At 42.0% G+C, this 18,546-nt stretch overlaps 1 protein-coding gene across 3 annotated transcripts; it reads left to right on the top strand.

The window, feature by feature from the left end:
• Positions 1-722: 722 nt before the first annotated feature.
• LOC119357011 lies at positions 723-12,217 on the top strand. Of its 3 annotated transcripts, XM_037623998.1 has the most exons (24): positions 729-995; positions 3,996-4,222; positions 4,435-4,540; positions 4,866-4,967; positions 5,068-5,127; positions 5,249-5,327; positions 5,445-5,595; positions 5,680-5,803; positions 6,152-6,329; positions 6,465-6,493; positions 6,822-6,970; positions 7,047-7,149; positions 7,315-7,410; positions 7,498-7,550; positions 7,670-7,793; positions 7,998-8,060; positions 8,146-8,205; positions 8,319-8,480; positions 10,330-10,400; positions 10,486-10,579; positions 10,833-10,969; positions 11,074-11,154; positions 11,354-11,459; positions 11,848-12,217. In XM_037623998.1, the coding sequence occupies exons 1-24, from the start codon at positions 798-800 to the stop codon at positions 11,902-11,904; spliced, it is 2,610 nt and encodes an 869-aa protein (XP_037479895.1). In that variant the 5' UTR covers positions 729-797; the 3' UTR covers positions 11,905-12,217. The 3 variants fall into 3 exon arrangements, 2 of the variants coding, with proteins under 2 accessions (XP_037479896.1, XP_037479895.1); XM_037623999.1 differs by lacking the exons at positions 10,833-10,969; positions 11,074-11,154; positions 11,354-11,459; positions 11,848-12,217 and adding an exon at positions 10,735-10,827 and having other exon boundaries at positions 726-995; XR_005172110.1 differs by lacking the exons at positions 10,486-10,579; positions 10,833-10,969; positions 11,074-11,154; positions 11,354-11,459; positions 11,848-12,217 and adding an exon at positions 9,514-9,597 and having other exon boundaries at positions 723-995.
• The last annotated feature ends 6,329 nt before the right edge of the window (positions 12,218-18,546 follow it).

Genomic DNA, 18,546 nt, shown 5'->3' with positions numbered 1-18,546 from the left:
CCCACCGTTCTTCTTGGACGGTAGCACCCCACACCCTGATCTATCATCCCCTGGCGACGATGCTGGCGCGTCGTCCCCGGTTCCATGTCACTCCCAGATCGGCCACTTCAGCGACCGCGCACCTCAATGTCGCTTGCCTTGGCACCCCGTCTACGCCTGCCCTTCTCTCCAGAATCACTAACCTGAATTCAAATTTGAGGCAACCTGTATATAGCAAACATGAAGAATTGTATCTTACCAGAAAATATTAGCATTCTAGAATTTTTTTTTCTAGCTGAAAACTCTAGACTTTTATTTAAGCTAGCTGAACACTCTCGATTATTAATACTATTTGAAGAACAATAAATAGCAAGGGACAGCCCACGAGAACGAAAGAAACGGAAGGGTGAAGAGGGGATCCTAATCCTTAATCACATTCTTTGTCTATAAATCCTGTTTGTTGAGACGTACTCCCTCCGTTCCAAATTACTCGTCGTAAAAGTGGATGTATTTATAACTAAAATACATCTAGATACATCCATACTTGAGACAAGTAATTCGGAACGGAGGGAGTAGCACCTTGTTTTCTTTTTTTTAGGTGATGAAGACGTAGCACGTTGGAGGACGATGTCATGTGACTTGTGTGACTCACACTAGACTAGACCAGCCCAAGCCCATCGTCCACTCCGGCAGTCCGACTTAAATAGAAGTGGGAGGGCAGAGCAGAGGGCACAGAGCCAGAGGGAGATTGAGAGAGAGAGAGAGAGAGAGAGAGAGAGAGAGAGCAGAGGAGAACAGAAAACAGAGAGCAGAGCAGGATGAGGGTGGCGGTGGTCGGCGGCGGGGTGAGCGGGCTGGCGGCGGCGCATGAGCTGCTTGCCGCCAGCGGCGGAGACGGCGTGCGTGTGACCCTGTACGAGGAGGAGGACCGCCTTGGAGGGCGTGCCAGCACGGTGGCCGTCGACGACGGCGCCGGACGCGTCCACCTCGACCTCGGCTTCCTGATCTTCAACCAGGTCCGTACATACATGCATGAGTGAAGCCACCTGCCTCATGCAGAACCAGCTCGAGAAGAGAACGATAGCACAACTCTTTGGTTTTCTATAAGTGTGTCTGTACCTCGCATAAAACTGTTTCTGAAAAAAGCATACGTAAACGTCAAGAGAGAAAGCTTGTAAAAATTGCTCCATTGTCAAGAGAGAAGGAAAAACCATCAAAAAAAAAGGAGAGAAGGAAAACGATTTACTAGATCACTGAGGTGAGCACTGGAGCTGAACCTCTAGATATAGATCCTTCCTACCTTTTCTTTTTTCGAGAAATGTATAGATCCCGCCTTAATCTTGGCATCCGGAGTTCTTGCTTGCTTCTGCCTTCTGGCAACTCAGTGCTAAGTTTAATTATGACATATTCTCTTTACCATTTGTATTTTAGGGGTTCCCTTACCCTTTGTGGTAATATGTTCTTGTAGAACCGGGCATATTCTTTTCAGTTTTTGAGTGGACGGCATGTTTTGTATAGAACGGTCCATTAAGTTTGTGTTTTTTAAATGTGTTTTCTAACATGTCGTAAGATGTTACTGTCAAAATGAGTTTAAAACAAAATGTTCACGTACCTCAGTAGAAATGCCCATATAAATGAAACAAAATGCCCATATAAATGAAATAAAATGTTTATCACATTTTTAGAGATATTTGTGTATATAAAAAATATTAGAAAACATTGACAGATTAAACATGTTCTTATATACTTTAAAAAATTATTAACGTATTGCAAAAACAAATATATACCATCCAAGTAAAAAGGTAAATATAAGCGAAAAATTAAATTAAAAATAAAATAAAATAAAAAGAAAGGAAAGATGAAAAGAAACAACAGCAGAAAACAACTAGTGAGTAAAATAATAAAAAGGGAAACCTGAAACAGAAGAAGAATGGAAATGGCCCGACCCTAATAATTAATTTCGTTGGACATCTTTTCACTTAGGCTAGTCATAGTGGAAAGTAACTTAGACTAGTAACCACCCTCATAGTAGAGAGTAACATATGTGTGGTATCATGCAAATCATCATTTATTAAGATATAGACTCATTTTCGCTTGGGATGCTATGTTACAGTAACAAACTTATTATGTTACTCCAAACACCTCTCTTTCCTCATTAAATACATGTCACATAAAAGCATTTGCAACAGTTTGTATATACGATCGTTGGTATAAATGTCCATGTCAACAGTCAACAACACATCATACATGCTCTTCTTCAATGAGGCATATGCTAAACAACCAAGCGGGTCCACTAATTGTTGAAGAAATGAACATGCTTGTCTTGGAACTTGTATCTGGAGCGTTGCTTCAAGTTCATACGATTTCATTCTCCCTCTTCTTTTATTATTAGCCATGTCATCCAAATAGTCTAGGTGACAGCTTTACCAATGATGATTATACGACTGTTGGAGATGTCTAAGTAATTTTTCTTCGATATATTATGTTACTTGCTATGTTACTGCCACCATGACCAGCCTTACTCTTCTCCTGAAAAAAAACTTTCCACTGACTCCGCCAGCCATCATCTGTGGTCCTCCGCCGCGGCGGCCAACTTCGTCGTCTCCGGCGAGCCGCAACCGGCGATCTCGACCACTCCGACAAGGAGTACCATCCCCATGATACCTCCGGCTTCCTCCGACGTAGCTTCGGCGCCACCGTCGAGGCTTACCCATCGCTGCTCTGTGCGTTCGCCTATGTCAGCCGGCGCCGGCCCGAAGGCCGCTCCGACGAGGTGCCCCCCGGCACCCTCCTATGCTGCTTCGGCGGCGCCACAAAGCCTCCCCCTTGCATCCCTATGCCTTCGCCTACTGCAACGCGCCCTGCCGCCGTCATTTGAAGCAAGCCCCGTCAGTCTCCAAGACAGCAGGGAAGGTGCTCGGTAAAATGCTTCTAAGCGCAAAAGTCATCCAGTGTCTACTTATTTGCTCATTGATTTAGTTTGGAAAGACTAATTGTGTACAAACAATTACCCAACCAAATACTACCATTCAACTTGACTCATTTTGTTTTCAAACTAAGACTCAACTTGACTCATTCGATCATTTTTTAACGGGGTTATGTCAGCTTGGAGATTGGTGACCAACTGACCACCATAGCATGTGAACCTACAGTATCTGGCTTCCTAGTTCAAAACTGACTCTCAGTCGACTCCTCGTAACGTTGACCTCACCATTCAAAGTTATGCGTGATCTAAATAATACTGTTACCAGCTCGAGAGAAGCAATTTCGTCGGCTGTGATTTAGGTTCCAAACTTTCCTGGTGAGTAGATTCTACAGCACTAGTCTCTCCGAATAATTGTTTCTTTTTCTTAAATGTGTTTATGCCTCATAAAAATGTTCCTGTAGATCATCAGTCAGAACGAGAAAGCTCACCAGGTTTATGAAAATTGCTCCGTTATATAGAGGGAAGCGAACATCATGGTTTTTGGTAGATTTTTTTTAGGAAAAAGGTTCAGTTGTCACAATGAGAGTGTTTACAAGGCTTGTGAAAATTGCTCCATCGTTCAGAAGGAAGAAAACTTTATGGCTTTTGGAGGAGCTAGGAAAATTTCGAAAAATATTATACTAAGAAATTGTCCAAGCGTTAGTCTTTCCTTATGGTATCTGGCTTGATCTCAACAATCAGAGTTCTTGTTTCCTTCTGATAATTCAGTGCTAATCAAAGATTATGATATGCATCCACCTAGCGTTTGCTGTCATCTGTTGTATATCCCTTGAATGGACTCGCATTGGCTGCCTAAGTTATGTATTGTCATATTACCAAAATTGTACTATAATTCTTATGGTTGGAAATGCAGTTGTAGCTGTACATGTTGGTTTATATATGTTTAATGTGCATGTTTGTAACCTATTTTGATTTTTTTCCTTTACTCTGATTAAATCCATTCAGAGGAAGATCTTTGTAAGCCTATATTATAAGATTTTTTGTTTGTTCCTGGCTAAGATTTTTGTTGTGCCATATGCATCAATTGTAGGCAACATATTCCCACATGATGGAATGGTTAGAGGGGCTCGGGGTGGAGATGGAGAGATCGGACATGTCTTTCTCAGTGAGCACACAATCGGACGGCGGCAGCAGAGGATGTGAGTGGGGCAATGGCAACGGTATCTCGAGCCTCTTGGCGCAAAAAACCAACATACTGAAACCCAGTTTTTGGCGTATGGTCCGTGAGATACTCAAGTTCAAGAACGATGCTCTGACGTAAGCAGTCCAGTCCCTCAGTTCTTATGTCCATATATAATACTCCCTCTGTTCCGAATTACTTGTCATAGGTATGGATGTATCTAGATGTATTTTAGTTCTAGATAAATCCATTTCTGCGACGAGTAATTTGGAACGGAGGGAGTACTTCCATTTGAAGCTGTACATTCAGAGATAACAATTAACTTGCTGGTTTAATCTTTGGAATGAAGGTATCTGGAGTATCATGAACATAACACTGATGTGGACTGTAATGAGACATTGGGGCAGTTCATTCAGTCACATGGATATTCCCTATTTTTCCAAGAAGCTTATCTTGTACTGCTTCTAATCTACTTGCTTATGCTTCTCCCATTTTTAGTGTATCTAGCAACTCTTCATTTTGGCGAACATCAGAATTTCTATATTCAAGTTTTGATTTTAAAGTCTTTGAACAGTCATGTAAAACTGTAAAGAGAAACTACAGTTTTCAATTAATTATAAAATTCAGATGAAATTTTCACATTCTAATGAAACTCTGGGCTGACTATTTGATGGCTAGTATGTTTTTCCCACCAACATTGGCGCAGTGCAGGGGACGGTAATTAAGGCTGGTAATTATGCAGTTTTTAGTTGGTGACACGAAAATATATATTTGGTGCAGATTCCAGTGTGTGCAGGCCTGTGGCCATCTTCATCCCAAGGTGTTTTGAGCTTGTCCGCTTTCTTCGTGCTATCATTTTTCCGTAACCATGACCTTCTTCAGGTACCTAGCTACATTTTATACATGTTCCATTCCCACTACATTTGCATGCTTAATTCTTCTTTGTACATTAGAAAGCTGATTAAAGTCGCTGCACTCTCAGCTGTTTCGCTACCCCCAGTTGCCCACTGTCAAGGCTCTTTTGCAGTCTGTTGTAGACAAGGTACTTACAGCGACCCATATGGGCAACAACAGTCACACATGATTTCTGTTTATTACACTCTATAGGCTTTAGCTGCAGCCAAATGCAGGGATTAAACAGTGCAACTGTTGCGTACACGCAGGTAAAAGGAGAATTGGAAAGCATGGGCTGTCGAATTAAAACCAGCTGTCGGGTCAAATCCGTTTCAAGTTTTGATGGAGGTAAACACATGCGTTATTGCTAATGCCAAACTCTTTGTTGATTGCCTGGGAGTACAAACAATGTGTCTATCTCGTATTATGTTGGCACTAACGGAAATAATATCTTGGCACTGGCAGCTGGCCACAGAGTCTTGGAGAATGATGGTTCAGAGGAAACATATGACAGTGTTATCCTTGGGGTCCATGCACCCAATGCTCTGAAAGTACTAGGAGCTGAAGCTACACATTACGAATTGAAAATTCTAGGTGCTTGTCAGTATGTCCACAGGTAAAGCCTGTCTTCTATTGCTAAACAAGCGCTTTAATAAAGTTTGATCTGATGTACTAATCGTACGACACATTTATGTTGCAGGGATATATACCTCCACTGCGATCAAAATTTGATGCCCCGAAATTCGTCGGCATGGAGCGCCTGGAATTTCCTGGGGACAACTAGCAGGGGTTTTTCTGTTACTTACTGGCTAAACCATATTCAGGTAAATTCTTTGGTTTCACGTACAAGTTTTGTATAATGAATTAATTGTATTGATGATATATATCTTGAAGAAAGGACCCTGCCCGGATTTATTACAACGCTAACACCATTTTGTACATTAGCGTTACATGTCAGGACTAGGCATGCCTCCCCAGCAAAAAGAAAGATCCAATGGATAAAATCATTTCTGTGTAGCAATACAGCCATATTTTCATCACCTTAGAACACACTCTAGAGCAGGCTCACTGAATAAAAGCAAAATGGAACCTTCGGTCCAATCCCTCCAGCAGTGTGAATGGATTACTTAATTTTTAATTGTGGTATATCTGTTCTTTTTTTGCAATTCTAGAAAATTGAATCTGCCAGGCCTTTCCTGGTGACACTCGACGCCCCCTGTGTTCCGGATCATGTACTACTTAAATGGTCTACAAGCCTTCCTGTTCCGTCTGTGGCTTTGGCGAAGGCTTATCTTCAGCTTGATAAGATCCAGGGAAAGAGAGGAATATGGTTCTGTGGGGCATATCAAGGTAACCTGTTTCATGAATTTCAGTTTGTAGATGCAACAACTTGCATGTACATGTACGACATACTTTTACTACATTAAAGTTTGGTATGAAATAAGAACATCAGGTCTCAAATGTCTCTTCTGCCTTGGATAACAGGTCATGGCTTCCATGAAGATGGATTGAAGGTAGCATGCACAACCTCTCCACTCTTTTGGACCTGTGTGCCATAGTGGACCATACTGTTACGTGCTAAAATTGGCAATGGTCTAACAAATCTGAACATAAATAATCCTATCATAACCATAACAAATTATATCCTTGTTTACCTCTAGTTGGCCTAAGGCCCAAGCTACTAGATCTTCAAGGTTCTCCTTTATTAATCTATGGGGGTCGTTTCCTTTTTACAACAGTCTGACAAATACGTTTTTGGTTTCAATCACATAATTCAGAGTGACTATTTCATGAAATAGATACATGAGGTCTATTTTTATTGGACATATTGAATCGATGTAGGCTGGGAAAGCAGCAGCTCAAGGTTTGCTTGGAAAGAAATGTGAGCTTCTGTTGAACCCGAAGCAGATGATTCCATCATGGACTGAGGCTGGGGTGCGCCTTGCAGTTGCAAGATTTTTTAACCTATACATATCCATCGGCAACTTGATGTGAGTCCTTTTGTGAGTCAATATACTACACAACGTCTAATTATGATTATTTTTCACCTTCAAAGTTTTCGTGCAGATTGATTGAAGAAGGAGGTAGTGTGTTCAGCTTTGGTAAAGCTTGCGACAAATGCCGTGTAAAATCTGTCATGCGAGTTCATGACCCCTTGTTCTATTGGAAGGTTATCTTCTCTTCTCTTTTTCTTCCCACACATGCATTTTTTTTTTCTGATTGGTGATGTGTCCATGCATGATTCTTTATTTCTTATATACTCCACTGCAATTTCTTTATCCAACCTTCTCATTTGAACTACATGTGTTTATCCTGGCTCTCTCACGGCTTTCAGATTGCAACAGAAGGAAACCTTGGCTTGGCAGAAGCCTATATTAACGGCTGTTTCTCTTTTCTCGACAAGAGAGAAGGCCTTCTGAATCTTATCCTGGTAAAACTATATCATAGTCCATGAGCTTATTGGTAGAGCTATTTCTTTCTTCATTACAGATCAAATCAATGATCCACTCCGTTGCAGATTCTCATTGCTAACAGAGATGACCGTAGGAACCGCCGCATTGCCAGAAAAGGGTTCTGAAACCTTCAATTCTCCACTAGATTCCTGTGAATTGTTTCATAAAAATGAAGTAGTATCTATGAATCCCTGTGATTGTGACTAATCATGTATATAAAAATTGTTCGGTTTGCAGGGGTCGATGGACACCGTTGCATGTACTAGGTCGGTTGGCACATGCTAAGTACTTTTTGGGCAAATTCTCAAGGAAGAACACTGTGACACGAAGTCGTCGAAACGTCTCTCAGCACTATGATCTTGTCAGTACTCATGTCTCTTCTTTTGTTATTATATTCCATCTCTGCTTCCGTCAATTTGTAATATATAATTATTGCAGATCTTATAGAAATTGAGATTTTTTGTGTTCCAAACCTTATCAAAATGATAGATTATCATTCGGTACTTGTCATATGTCTACATGCCAAATAATACTAATAGTTCTGTCTTCTCATATATGTGTGCAGAGTAACGAATTTTTCTCGCTTTTTATGGATAAATCGATGACTTACTCTTGTGCAATTTTTAAGGTTTGTAAATCTTGTTATTTTGTTCTGCAGCTTGTAATTTTTGTAGAGTAGTTTTGTTAATTATGGACTAAAATTAAATTGCTAGATGGAGAACGAAAGCTTAGAAGCAGCCCAGGAACGTAAACTTAGCCTTCTAATCAGCAAGGTAATACTACCATGTCTCCAGAGACTGTATCATTTGACTGATTACTAGTTAGACAATGCTGTGAACATGATCTGATGGTACTTCAACCTTGCAAAATACACATTTAACCAAAGGCTAAAGTCGAGAGGGGGCATCATGTTCTTGATATCGGTTTCGGCTGGGGAAGTTTAGCAATACAAGTGGTAAAGCAAACTGGCTGCAAATACACTGGAGTTACTTTGTCGGAGGAGCAGCTTAAATACGCCCAGGGAAAAGCAAGAGAAGCTGGCTTAGAGGTTAGTTATATGTTAGTCCCTCGTTTACGGCTTTATGCAATACACATGCAGTTTAATTGTTTATCAATAATTGCTAATTCACCATATGCCTGTGTTAACTGAGAAAGTGTACTGTGATGAAAATTTTCTATATTACTCCCTTCTTTAGGAAATACATGTGCAGTTTAATAGTTTATCAGTGTGGATTTCCATTGGCGAAACCACCCAAACCACATAGTTCTTATACAATCTCTTCTGGGCTCCATCTGCCCGCACGCGCCTGTGCAATCTCCCCTTAGGTCTAAACTCAGTCAAAACCCTCACTGTTACATACACATCACAGCCTTTTAGTTCGAAATCCTCGAAATCAACCAACATTTCAATCATCTCAGGAGAAGGAACTGTAGCACAAATCCTCCCCATTTTTTGCAGGGGACAAAATCCTCTCCTTTAGCAACAAGTTTCCATGACCGATTCCGTTAATACCGCATGGAGAAACCACAATACAACAATGTGGGAGTAAGGTTACCTCTAAACACTGGAATCAAACTGAGGGTCCACGCGCTGCGAGGGTTTGGCCTGTTGTCCCAGATCGAAACTTTCATTCCTGTATGTGGTTATACAGGCACATTTGCCTTAGAAGTAGCCCTGTCTTGCTTGGTGGAGGCTGTAGTCGAGGAAGAATGCCCTTGAAGCACCGGCTTCGGCGTCCACTGTATCTCCATGCGTGCCACCAAGCGATTGTGATTCGGGGAATCCCCCGCCCTTTGCGGTCCACCCCGATCCATCCACCGCTAACGGCACAGTCATCACAGCCTCCACTCTTGTCATGACCTGATGACCACCACATCTTCACAACATGCCATTCATTGCCCAAACCCCCTCCATATCTTACTTGACCTCTCCCCGCCATCCGCTTGCAACAAGTATCGACGCCCCTTCCGCTGCGAAGGAGTCAACAACACCTCCCTGTAGGACCACAAATCACGAGCTCCAGATTCACCACCTCCCTACTCCCCCGCCTCTGCCTCGGTCACCATCTGACATGATTCAGGTTTGGAAGAGTGGAATGGGACAGATTGTGTGAGCAGCTGGCGCATATGACCCAGGGTCCAACCAGCTCACTCGGAATGAAACGGTATTCCCCCGCATGCCCGCCAGCATCATAGTTTGGCTTTGACTTATTTTCTCACCTCAGCTCTAAGTTACGGCTTTACCGCTATGTGTTAGTATTCAACAGGTTTGTAGAATTTGGCAAGAAAAGTTTTCAATTTGGAACCAAAGTATACAAATATAGTTTGATTAATCAAGATTTCTTTAAGCATTTGGATTGGACAGAGTCAGTTTAATATATTTTTGGTTCTAAATATCTTTCGCAAAGAGAAATATCATTCAAGAATGGCACATGGAAATAATAGACGTGCACATTAAAAACAATGAAAATAGGCATGCAGTAGTAAAGATCCAAACACGTTACCATTTTCGAAGCTTTTTCATTGCTACGGAAAACACACCTTCTCATGAACTTCCTAGGCGCCGTGTCACGTTGGGCCTTTAACAGCTTTGACTGTCGGTGATTGATCTAGTAACTTTACATGTCCCTTTAAAAATGATAGTAACTTTACATCTGAGCCGTAAAACTTGCGAAATTATGCTGCCGTACCACATAAAAAATGGGCATATCTTCTGATATTTGTGAGATTTTCTAGCAACCTATATTTTCTGGCTAGCCTGTCATGCACTTTAAATATAGAATAGAATAGATAAATATAGACATGCACAGAGAATTAATCTGGTATTGTCCCCAGCTTACTTCGGCAGGGTGAAATCCTAGCTAACAATTCTACTGTCTATTGTTATTAATTTTTAGGACCACATAACTTTTCTGCTGTGTGACTACCGTCACATACCACCTTACAAGTATGACGCAATCATAAGCATGTAAGTATATATTACGGACGTGCGCAGTGACTTCGACAATACATATACGCATTGTTATAATACGTATTCCTCTTCTGTGAATCAGCTGTATGATTGAACATGTTGGCCATGAATGCATGGACGAATTTTTTGCCTGCTGCGAGTCTTACTTGGCTGAAGATGGCATAATGGCCCTGCAGGTTAGTGCACGTCAAATATCATTTTCAACAACTAAGTGTCTTTCCATCCAACCTTACGGCTGGATTCCACTATCACCACGAACAATGAAGTAGTATATATGCCTTATTTCGGTGCACAAGAATGAGGATTATGCTTTATTCTTTCGTATTGGCAGAAAACCCAATGAAACGTACTCCTTCTATCCAAGCAAGACCTTAGGCTTACACTATCATGAACTAACCATTATCTGCAAATACATACATGTGCGTTTAGTTCATCTCAGCTCCAGAGGAACGGTACGAGCAATACAGAAAAAGGCCAGACTTCTTAACAGAATATATATTTCCTGGTGGTTGCCTTCCTTCTTTGGCCCGTGTAGTGTCTGCCATGAGCACGTCATCAAGGTTCAGGTACGTTACACATCAACCGATTGATGCTTGATTGGTTACTTAATAGTTATGCATGAATCTCCATCGATTAAGCCCTCCCTGATCTTGTTGCGCACTGGGTGTAGCATAGAGCATGTCGAGAATATTGGGCCCAATTACTACCCAACTCTGATGTGCTGGATGGACAACTTCACTGCCAACAAAGAGTAAGTATCAACTGTCTATAGAAGAATAGTGTTGTCCAGTTGATTAGGAAAAAACTTGGTGAAAACAAGACTAGCACATATATTATATGTTCATTGAGCAAGTAAATTTGCTGTGACGATATATACACATGTACATATATAGTTACAGTTGGTTGCTCAGTTAGTATTAAAAATCTTATTTTCTTTCTTTTTCTTGCAGTAAAATGTTGGCCCTGGGCTTTGATGAGAAGTTCATCTGCATATGGGAGTACTACCTCATATTCTCTGCAGCTTGTATGAAGTCACGGACACTTGGAGTTTACCAGGTACGTATGTACTCGTGATATAATGTATATGGTATTTACCTATGTTATTAATTTCCAGACAAATTAAAGTCATATACTCCTTCTGGTACTCTTAAAAAGATGACATTTTGGAAATCAGCACGGTCTCCCAAATATTGCGACCATTAGTTTTCACAGCAATAAATCATCAAACTTAATGAAATTGTCAAATGATGAAAGTATTTTCTTGGGAAAGACCTTCACATGTGATTTTCATATATCAAAACATAGTAACCACTACTTTGAAATTTTGACCAAATTTATGTCTGAACCTGTACCTTTTTGTGAAAAGGAGCTAGCACCCCATGCATTGATTGTGATGATGCCTGACTGGCTGACATATATATATATACATTTATGCTGTATGCAGGTTGTTTTCTCTCGCCCAGCCAACCGTCGGCTAGGCCAGCCTTTGGCTAAAGCCTAAAGGCAACATATCCTTGTCCGTTCAGTTGTCGAACTGTTACTTCTCGATAACCTACGACCTTTTAGTAAGTCAGCCCCGGAATGGTTCGTTCATACGGGCAGCCTAATCAGGTGGTTTGAGATCTATCTCTCTGTTTTAATCGTGAAATGGTTAGTTTTTCATGGCAGGGTATTATCTATCAATAAACTTGTATGTGCGCATGCAAGTGCTACCTTAGACTGGTCAGTAGAATTTGAGAATTGTATGGAAGGAACTGGTTTGTTGCTTTGATATCTATCAAAATGAGATGATGTCCTGGTTTGTTATTTTTTTATCTATTCCACATTTAACATTTTTTTTCAAATGCTGGTTATGAGACAGAATCAATGTTCCTAATTACCATGTTCCACCACTGGCTCAGGAAGAGCATCAGTTATACTTGCAAGTTACCACATGCATGTTTTCTTAGATGCAAGGGTCTAAACGAGCCATGCTTTAAATTAATAAAGCCAAAATCGACCAAGGGTACAACAAATTGCTCACACAATACAGCAAATCCGAGATTACATGCACATAAAGAAAAGGAACTACGAAAGTGTTAGGAAATGGCAACTTGTATTCGCATGGAGCCACAGGCCAACATATATGCACGTACATGTAACGGAAATATACATAAAAGCACTTATACACCGAGGAAAAACTTAAAGGCTATACATAAGAATACCGTTCTAAAACCAAACCTTAGATTCATGGTGGATCAACAATGATTTTGGAGAGATAGAAGTCATGATATGCTTTACCCTGGATTTTTGCGAAAAAACCCGCCAACTATAACTACAAAGGCACATGTTGAAGAGCAACAACCTGATTGTGCACACTGGAGCACACAAAGGAAGCATCGACGTCAATATGCTTGATGAGCTCATGCTTCATAGAGTCGCACACAATAGTTGTAGCAAATGTACTGTCTGACAAGAGAGGAGTAGGTATAGTGATACAAATCCCGAAAAACCACATAGCCAGGTCATCTTTGATGTCAAAATAGCCATAGCATGCAACTCGGCCTTTGCATTGAATGGGAAACTGCAATATGTTTCTTTGTTTTCTAGGTAATTAGAGAACCACCAAGTAAAACACAACAAGTAAGGCACCGAGTGGTTATCCAAATGGTCACAATCCAAATCCAAACTAGCATCCTAATAGGCATGAATTTATAGCTAACTGGAGCGTGGAAACAAAAGATGGCCGGAGGAAGTCCCAGAAAGATATCAGAATGTGAGAGGTGACCATAGTGAAGTAAAGTGGGAGCAGAGAAAATTTGACTCAAAATGTGGACAAGGTAGAAGATATCTGGGCGAGTGGCAGCTAAATAGACAAGACTCCCAACAAGATGACATTAGTGCGTCGGATTAGAAAGAGGCTCACCAACAGAAGCACGGAGGTGGACATTGAGCGTCACTAGTAAGAAGATCCTGGTATACTTCTCTTGTGAAATAAGAATCCATCTGAGGTAATAGAAACCTCAACTCCAAGAAAGTAGCAAAGAGGACCAATGTCAGGCATATGGAACTAACTAAGACAAGCCTTCACAAAGGCAATATACTCAAATCATCTCATTGACATACAGAAGAAGAAGAGTTCAACCACGGGATGAAAGGTGGACAAAGAGAGCAGGATAATGACCACTCTATGAAAAACCAGCAACAATGACCATGGAAGCAAAACACTCAAACCAGACACAAGGGGCTTGCTTAATGACATATAGACAGCGAGGAAGAAGATAGACCATGCCATCAGGAACATAATACCCAGGTGGTGCATACCTCCTCACATAACTCACTATTAAGAAAGACATTCTTGACACCAAGGTGAGAGATATGGTAGTGGCGAACAGAAGACACAACAAGAAGTGTGTGAATAGTGGTCATGTTGACCACACGCGAAAATGTCTCATTGTAGTCACGACATGCTCCTACTAAAAGCCACGAGCTCCAAGCCACCAAAACGAGCATTAACCTTGTAGACTACCTCACAAATGATGGGACGGACACAAGAGGTAGGGAAACAAGATTCCATGTGCTAGTGCGATCAAGGGCATTAATCTCCTATGCCATCGCATGCTACCATTCAGGATAAACAACATTGTCCCGATAAGAAGTTGGCTCGAGAAGAGCAATGCCATAACATCTGTAGCAGTCAATAGTCGGACGCGGGCAAGAAGGGAAGTCATAGGTAGGCTAAGGTGGAGGTGGTGCATTGCTAGCAGATGGAGACAACGACGTGTCAAAACAATCCGCAACACGCCGACTATAGTGGTCTATGCAAGTTCAAGGTACTTCAGCCTGCCTTCGTGAGATCTTGCCAAGGGTAGTCTAGGGTTGTCTCCAACATGCTATTTCTCATCTTCCCTGTTGTAATCTTGGGTTTTGTGTTTGTTTCTTTTTTATTCATCTTCGCGTAAATACTTAACTCCTTTTCTTCTCCTTAATATAATACATAATGTACTCTTGCATAGTTTGATTCATTTTTAGTTCTACCCTGCTAGATTTAATACTATTCCTGGCAGTTTGTGTTTTTTCGTGACAAACACTACATACTAGGTGTGCGGGTTCGTGATGTCTTGGAGTTGCTATGTTAAAGGTTGTTTGACTGAAGGCCTTGTTTCTCATGGTGTGTTTCATGATGGTTTTTTTTTGCAAAAATATTAGATCTATTATAAAAATTCACCGAAAGTACAAAGCACCTCAAACATAATAAAAATAACATCGAGGTCCATGGACAACCGAACAACCATTGCCACTGCCAAAACGAGCCGTCGACGCGCTGCTATTGCCGCTCCCATATCGGAGCCGGTTTGACCTTCTCCATGACAGATGGAAAGTCTTCATGCACGTGCCCCTAAGGATCAACGTTCGGGGGCCGTTTTTGTCGCCAATGAATCCTTGAGTCGATATGAATAATTTGACATAAGATCTCGCCGTTTCGTACGTACGAGAAAACTTAACCTCGCCGCTCCAAGGAGCTAGTAGGAATCTAAGCTGGAGCCCTGTCTAATCCGTCCTGATGAACGAACTTGAGGAGGTTCGGAGCCCAGAAAACTGACTCGAAGAAGAAGCGCCACCATCCATCCGAGCCACCACTAGAGGAAAGCCTAGTTGTAGCGCGGGTGCCCGCGCTACTACTTGGGCACTACAACTAACTGGGTAGTAGTAACGCGGATGCCACCCCGCGCTACTACTAATTATCTGTAGCGAGTGTCTTATACCCCACGTTACTACTATTAATTTCAAAAACAAAAAATTATCGGTCCTGTGTGTGTTGTCAATGGCGGCAATGGTTCCATCGAGCGACGTCAGAGGTAGCTGGAGGCGCGTACGGGTAGCGGCAGACTAGATCCGATGGTGGCTGCTGGAGAGGGCCCGGATCCAAGGCAGAGCAAGGCGGCGGCGTGGGGCTCCTCTTCACGACCAAGGTAGAGAGCTCCTAGTCGTCCATGGCGACGACCTGGACAGGATGGACATGGGAGCACTACAAAATTTGCTCTATTTTGCGACGTTTCACTTGTGTCACGTATATACGATGGTAAGATTTTTACTATTTGTTCTCGGTGCATCTTTTGCATATATTATTTTTCAAGCTAAACTTCATTGCTAAGTATGCTACTATACGATGTTCTTCAATAGGGACTCCCGATGATAGTTGTGCCTCAGTGGATCGGTACTAAAGGTCGCATGCATGCCAATGGTTAGCTTACGGCCAAGACATCCTACATTGCACATGAGTGCATTGAGTATTCTAAAACCGAGGAATGCTTAATAGTGAAAGACTGAAGCAAAATTGTGAAGGATCGCAGAGAAGTACTAGGGGGCAGCAATGAGAAGCGCAGCCCACGATTAGGAGACATGTTCATCTGCATGCTCCAATATGATGAATGAGGAGATCTACACATGTTCTATGCTATTTTACCTGAGAGAGCAGCAGGAGTGATTAGCTAGTTCATACTCTTAGTACTTGTCCTCTCATGTCCGTGTTCTTCGTCCTGAACTTAATCTCAAAGTGATTTGCTTTTGTGGTCTTGTGAACGCTTATAATCTCATGACCATGTTCAACTCGATGATATCTTTGCTTGATCACTTATATTGGTAATGACGACTATGATGATTATTAGCTAGCTAGTGTTGTTCGTGATGATATGATACAAGAGTTTTTATATTAATATGATGATGATGATGATGATGATGATGATGATGATGATGATGAGTTATTATATCATTTATGAAAGAAACCGCAGATTAGTTTCAACTGGATACGGATCCTAGCTAAGTGATCAAGTAATATGCCATATCCATATTGTTGGGGGACGCAGTAATTTCAAAAAAATTCCTACGCACACACAAGATCCATCTAGGTGATGCATAGCAACGAGAGGGAAAGAGTGTTGTCCACGTACCCTCGTAGACCGTAAGAGAAAGCGTTATGACAACACGATTGATATAGTCGTACATCTTCACGGTCCGACCGATCCTAGCAGAAGGTACGGCACCTCCGCGATCTGCACACATTTAGCTCGGTGACGTCCCACAAACTCTAGATCCAGCTGAGTGTTGGGGGAGAGCTTCGTCAACACGACGGCGTGATGACGATGATGATGAACTTACCGACACAGGGCTTCGCCTAAGCACTACAACAATATAACCGAGGTGGAAATCTGTGGAGGGGGGCACCGCACACGGCTAAGAGATCAATTTGTGTGTCTATGGGGTGCCCCCTCCCCCGTATATAAAGGAGTGGAGGAGGGGGAGGGCCGGCCCCTCTATGGCGCGCCCAAGGGGAGTCCTACTCCACCGGGAGTAGGATTCCCCCCTTTCCCTAGTTGGATTAGGAGAGGAAGGAAGGGGGAGAGAGGGGGAAGGAAAGCCCCCCCACCCAATTAGGATTGGGCTTGGGGGGTTGGGGCGCCCCCTCCTAGGCTCCCTTCTCCTCTCTCCCACTATGGCCCAATAAGGCCCATATACTTCCCAGGGGGTTCCGATAACCTCCCAGTACTTCGATATATGCCCGAATTCACCCGGAACCATTCTGATGTCCAAACATAGGCTTCCAATACATCAATATTTATGTCTCAACCATTTCGAGACTCCTCGTCATGTCCGTGATCATATCCGAGACTTCGAACTACCTTCGGTACATCAAAACACATCAACTCATAATATCGATCGTCATTGAACGTTAAGCGTGCGGACCTTACGGGTTCGAGAACTATGTAGGCATGACCGAGACACGTCTCCGGTCAATAACCAATAGCGGAACTTGGATGTTCATATTGACTCCCACATATTCTACGAAGATCTTTATCGGTCAAACCGCATAACAACATACGTTGTTACCTTTGTCATCGGTATGTTACTTGCCCGAGATTCGATCGTCGGTATCTCAATACCTAGTTCAATCTCGTTACCGGCAAGTCTCTTTACTCGTTCCGTAATGCATCATCCCATAACTAACTCATTAGTTACATTGCTTGCAAGGCTTATAGTGATGTGCATTACCGAGAGGGCCCAGAGATACCTCTCCGATACACGGAGTGACAAATCCTAATCTCGATCTATGCCAACTCAACAAACACCACCGGAGACACCTGTAGAGCATCTTTATAGTCACCCAGTTACATTATGACGTTTGATAGCACACTAAGTGTTCCTCTGGTATTCGGGAGTTGCATAATCTCATAGTCATAGGAACATGTATAAGTTATGGAGAAAGCAATAATAGTAAACTAAATGATCATCATGCTAAGCTAACGGATGGGTCAAGTCAATCACATCATTCTCTAATGATGCGATCCTGTTCATCAAATGACAACTCTTTGTCCATGGCTAGGAAACTTAACCATCTTTGATTAACGAGCAAGTCAAGTAGAGGCATACTAGTGACACTCTGTTTGTCTATGTATTCACACATGTACTAAGTTTCCGGTTAATACAATTCTAGCATGAATAATAAACATTTATCATGATATAAAGAAATGTAAATAATAACTTTATTATTGCCTCTAGGGCATATTTCCTTCACATATTACTTGATCACTTATTAGGACGATCCATATCCACTTTAAACTAATTCGCCGTACTTTCACCTAGTGATTTAACAACTCATTATAATGTAAAAACAATCTCTAAATTAAATGGAAAACACAAAAATAAAGCAAAAATAAAAAATAAAACCAAAACCCCCAACCTTTAGTACCGGTTGGTGTTACAAACCGGTACTAAAGGTCTCCCCGTCCCCGGCCCTGGCTCATGCTAAACCGGTACTAAGGGGGGACCTTTACTCCCCACACTTTAGTGTCGGTTATAGAACCGGCACTAAAGGCCCTTACGAACCGGTGCTAAAGCCCGGTTCTGCACTAGTGTATAATCCTTTTTCGTCGTGGAAAATACCTCCATGATGTTTTCCGACAGTCACCCCCATCGTCACCGAAGCGCCGTCATGGAAAATAAAATTTTGATGGAACCACTTCTTGTGTCAAGCAAGACCGCATTTCAGTTGACGAGCCAAATAATGTCACTGGTTGCCTTTTCGTTGAGGGCCTAGAATGTCACCTATGATGGCCCAATCTGTCGTCTAAAATCATTTTGGCGACGATAATCCCGTCACCGGTGA

Source organism: Triticum dicoccoides, chromosome 2A, assembly GCF_002162155.2.
Source record: "Triticum dicoccoides isolate Atlit2015 ecotype Zavitan chromosome 2A, WEW_v2.0, whole genome shotgun sequence".
Taxonomy (NCBI): domain Eukaryota; kingdom Viridiplantae; phylum Streptophyta; class Magnoliopsida; order Poales; family Poaceae; genus Triticum; species Triticum dicoccoides.
This window is presented reverse-complemented; position numbering and strand designations above follow the sequence as displayed.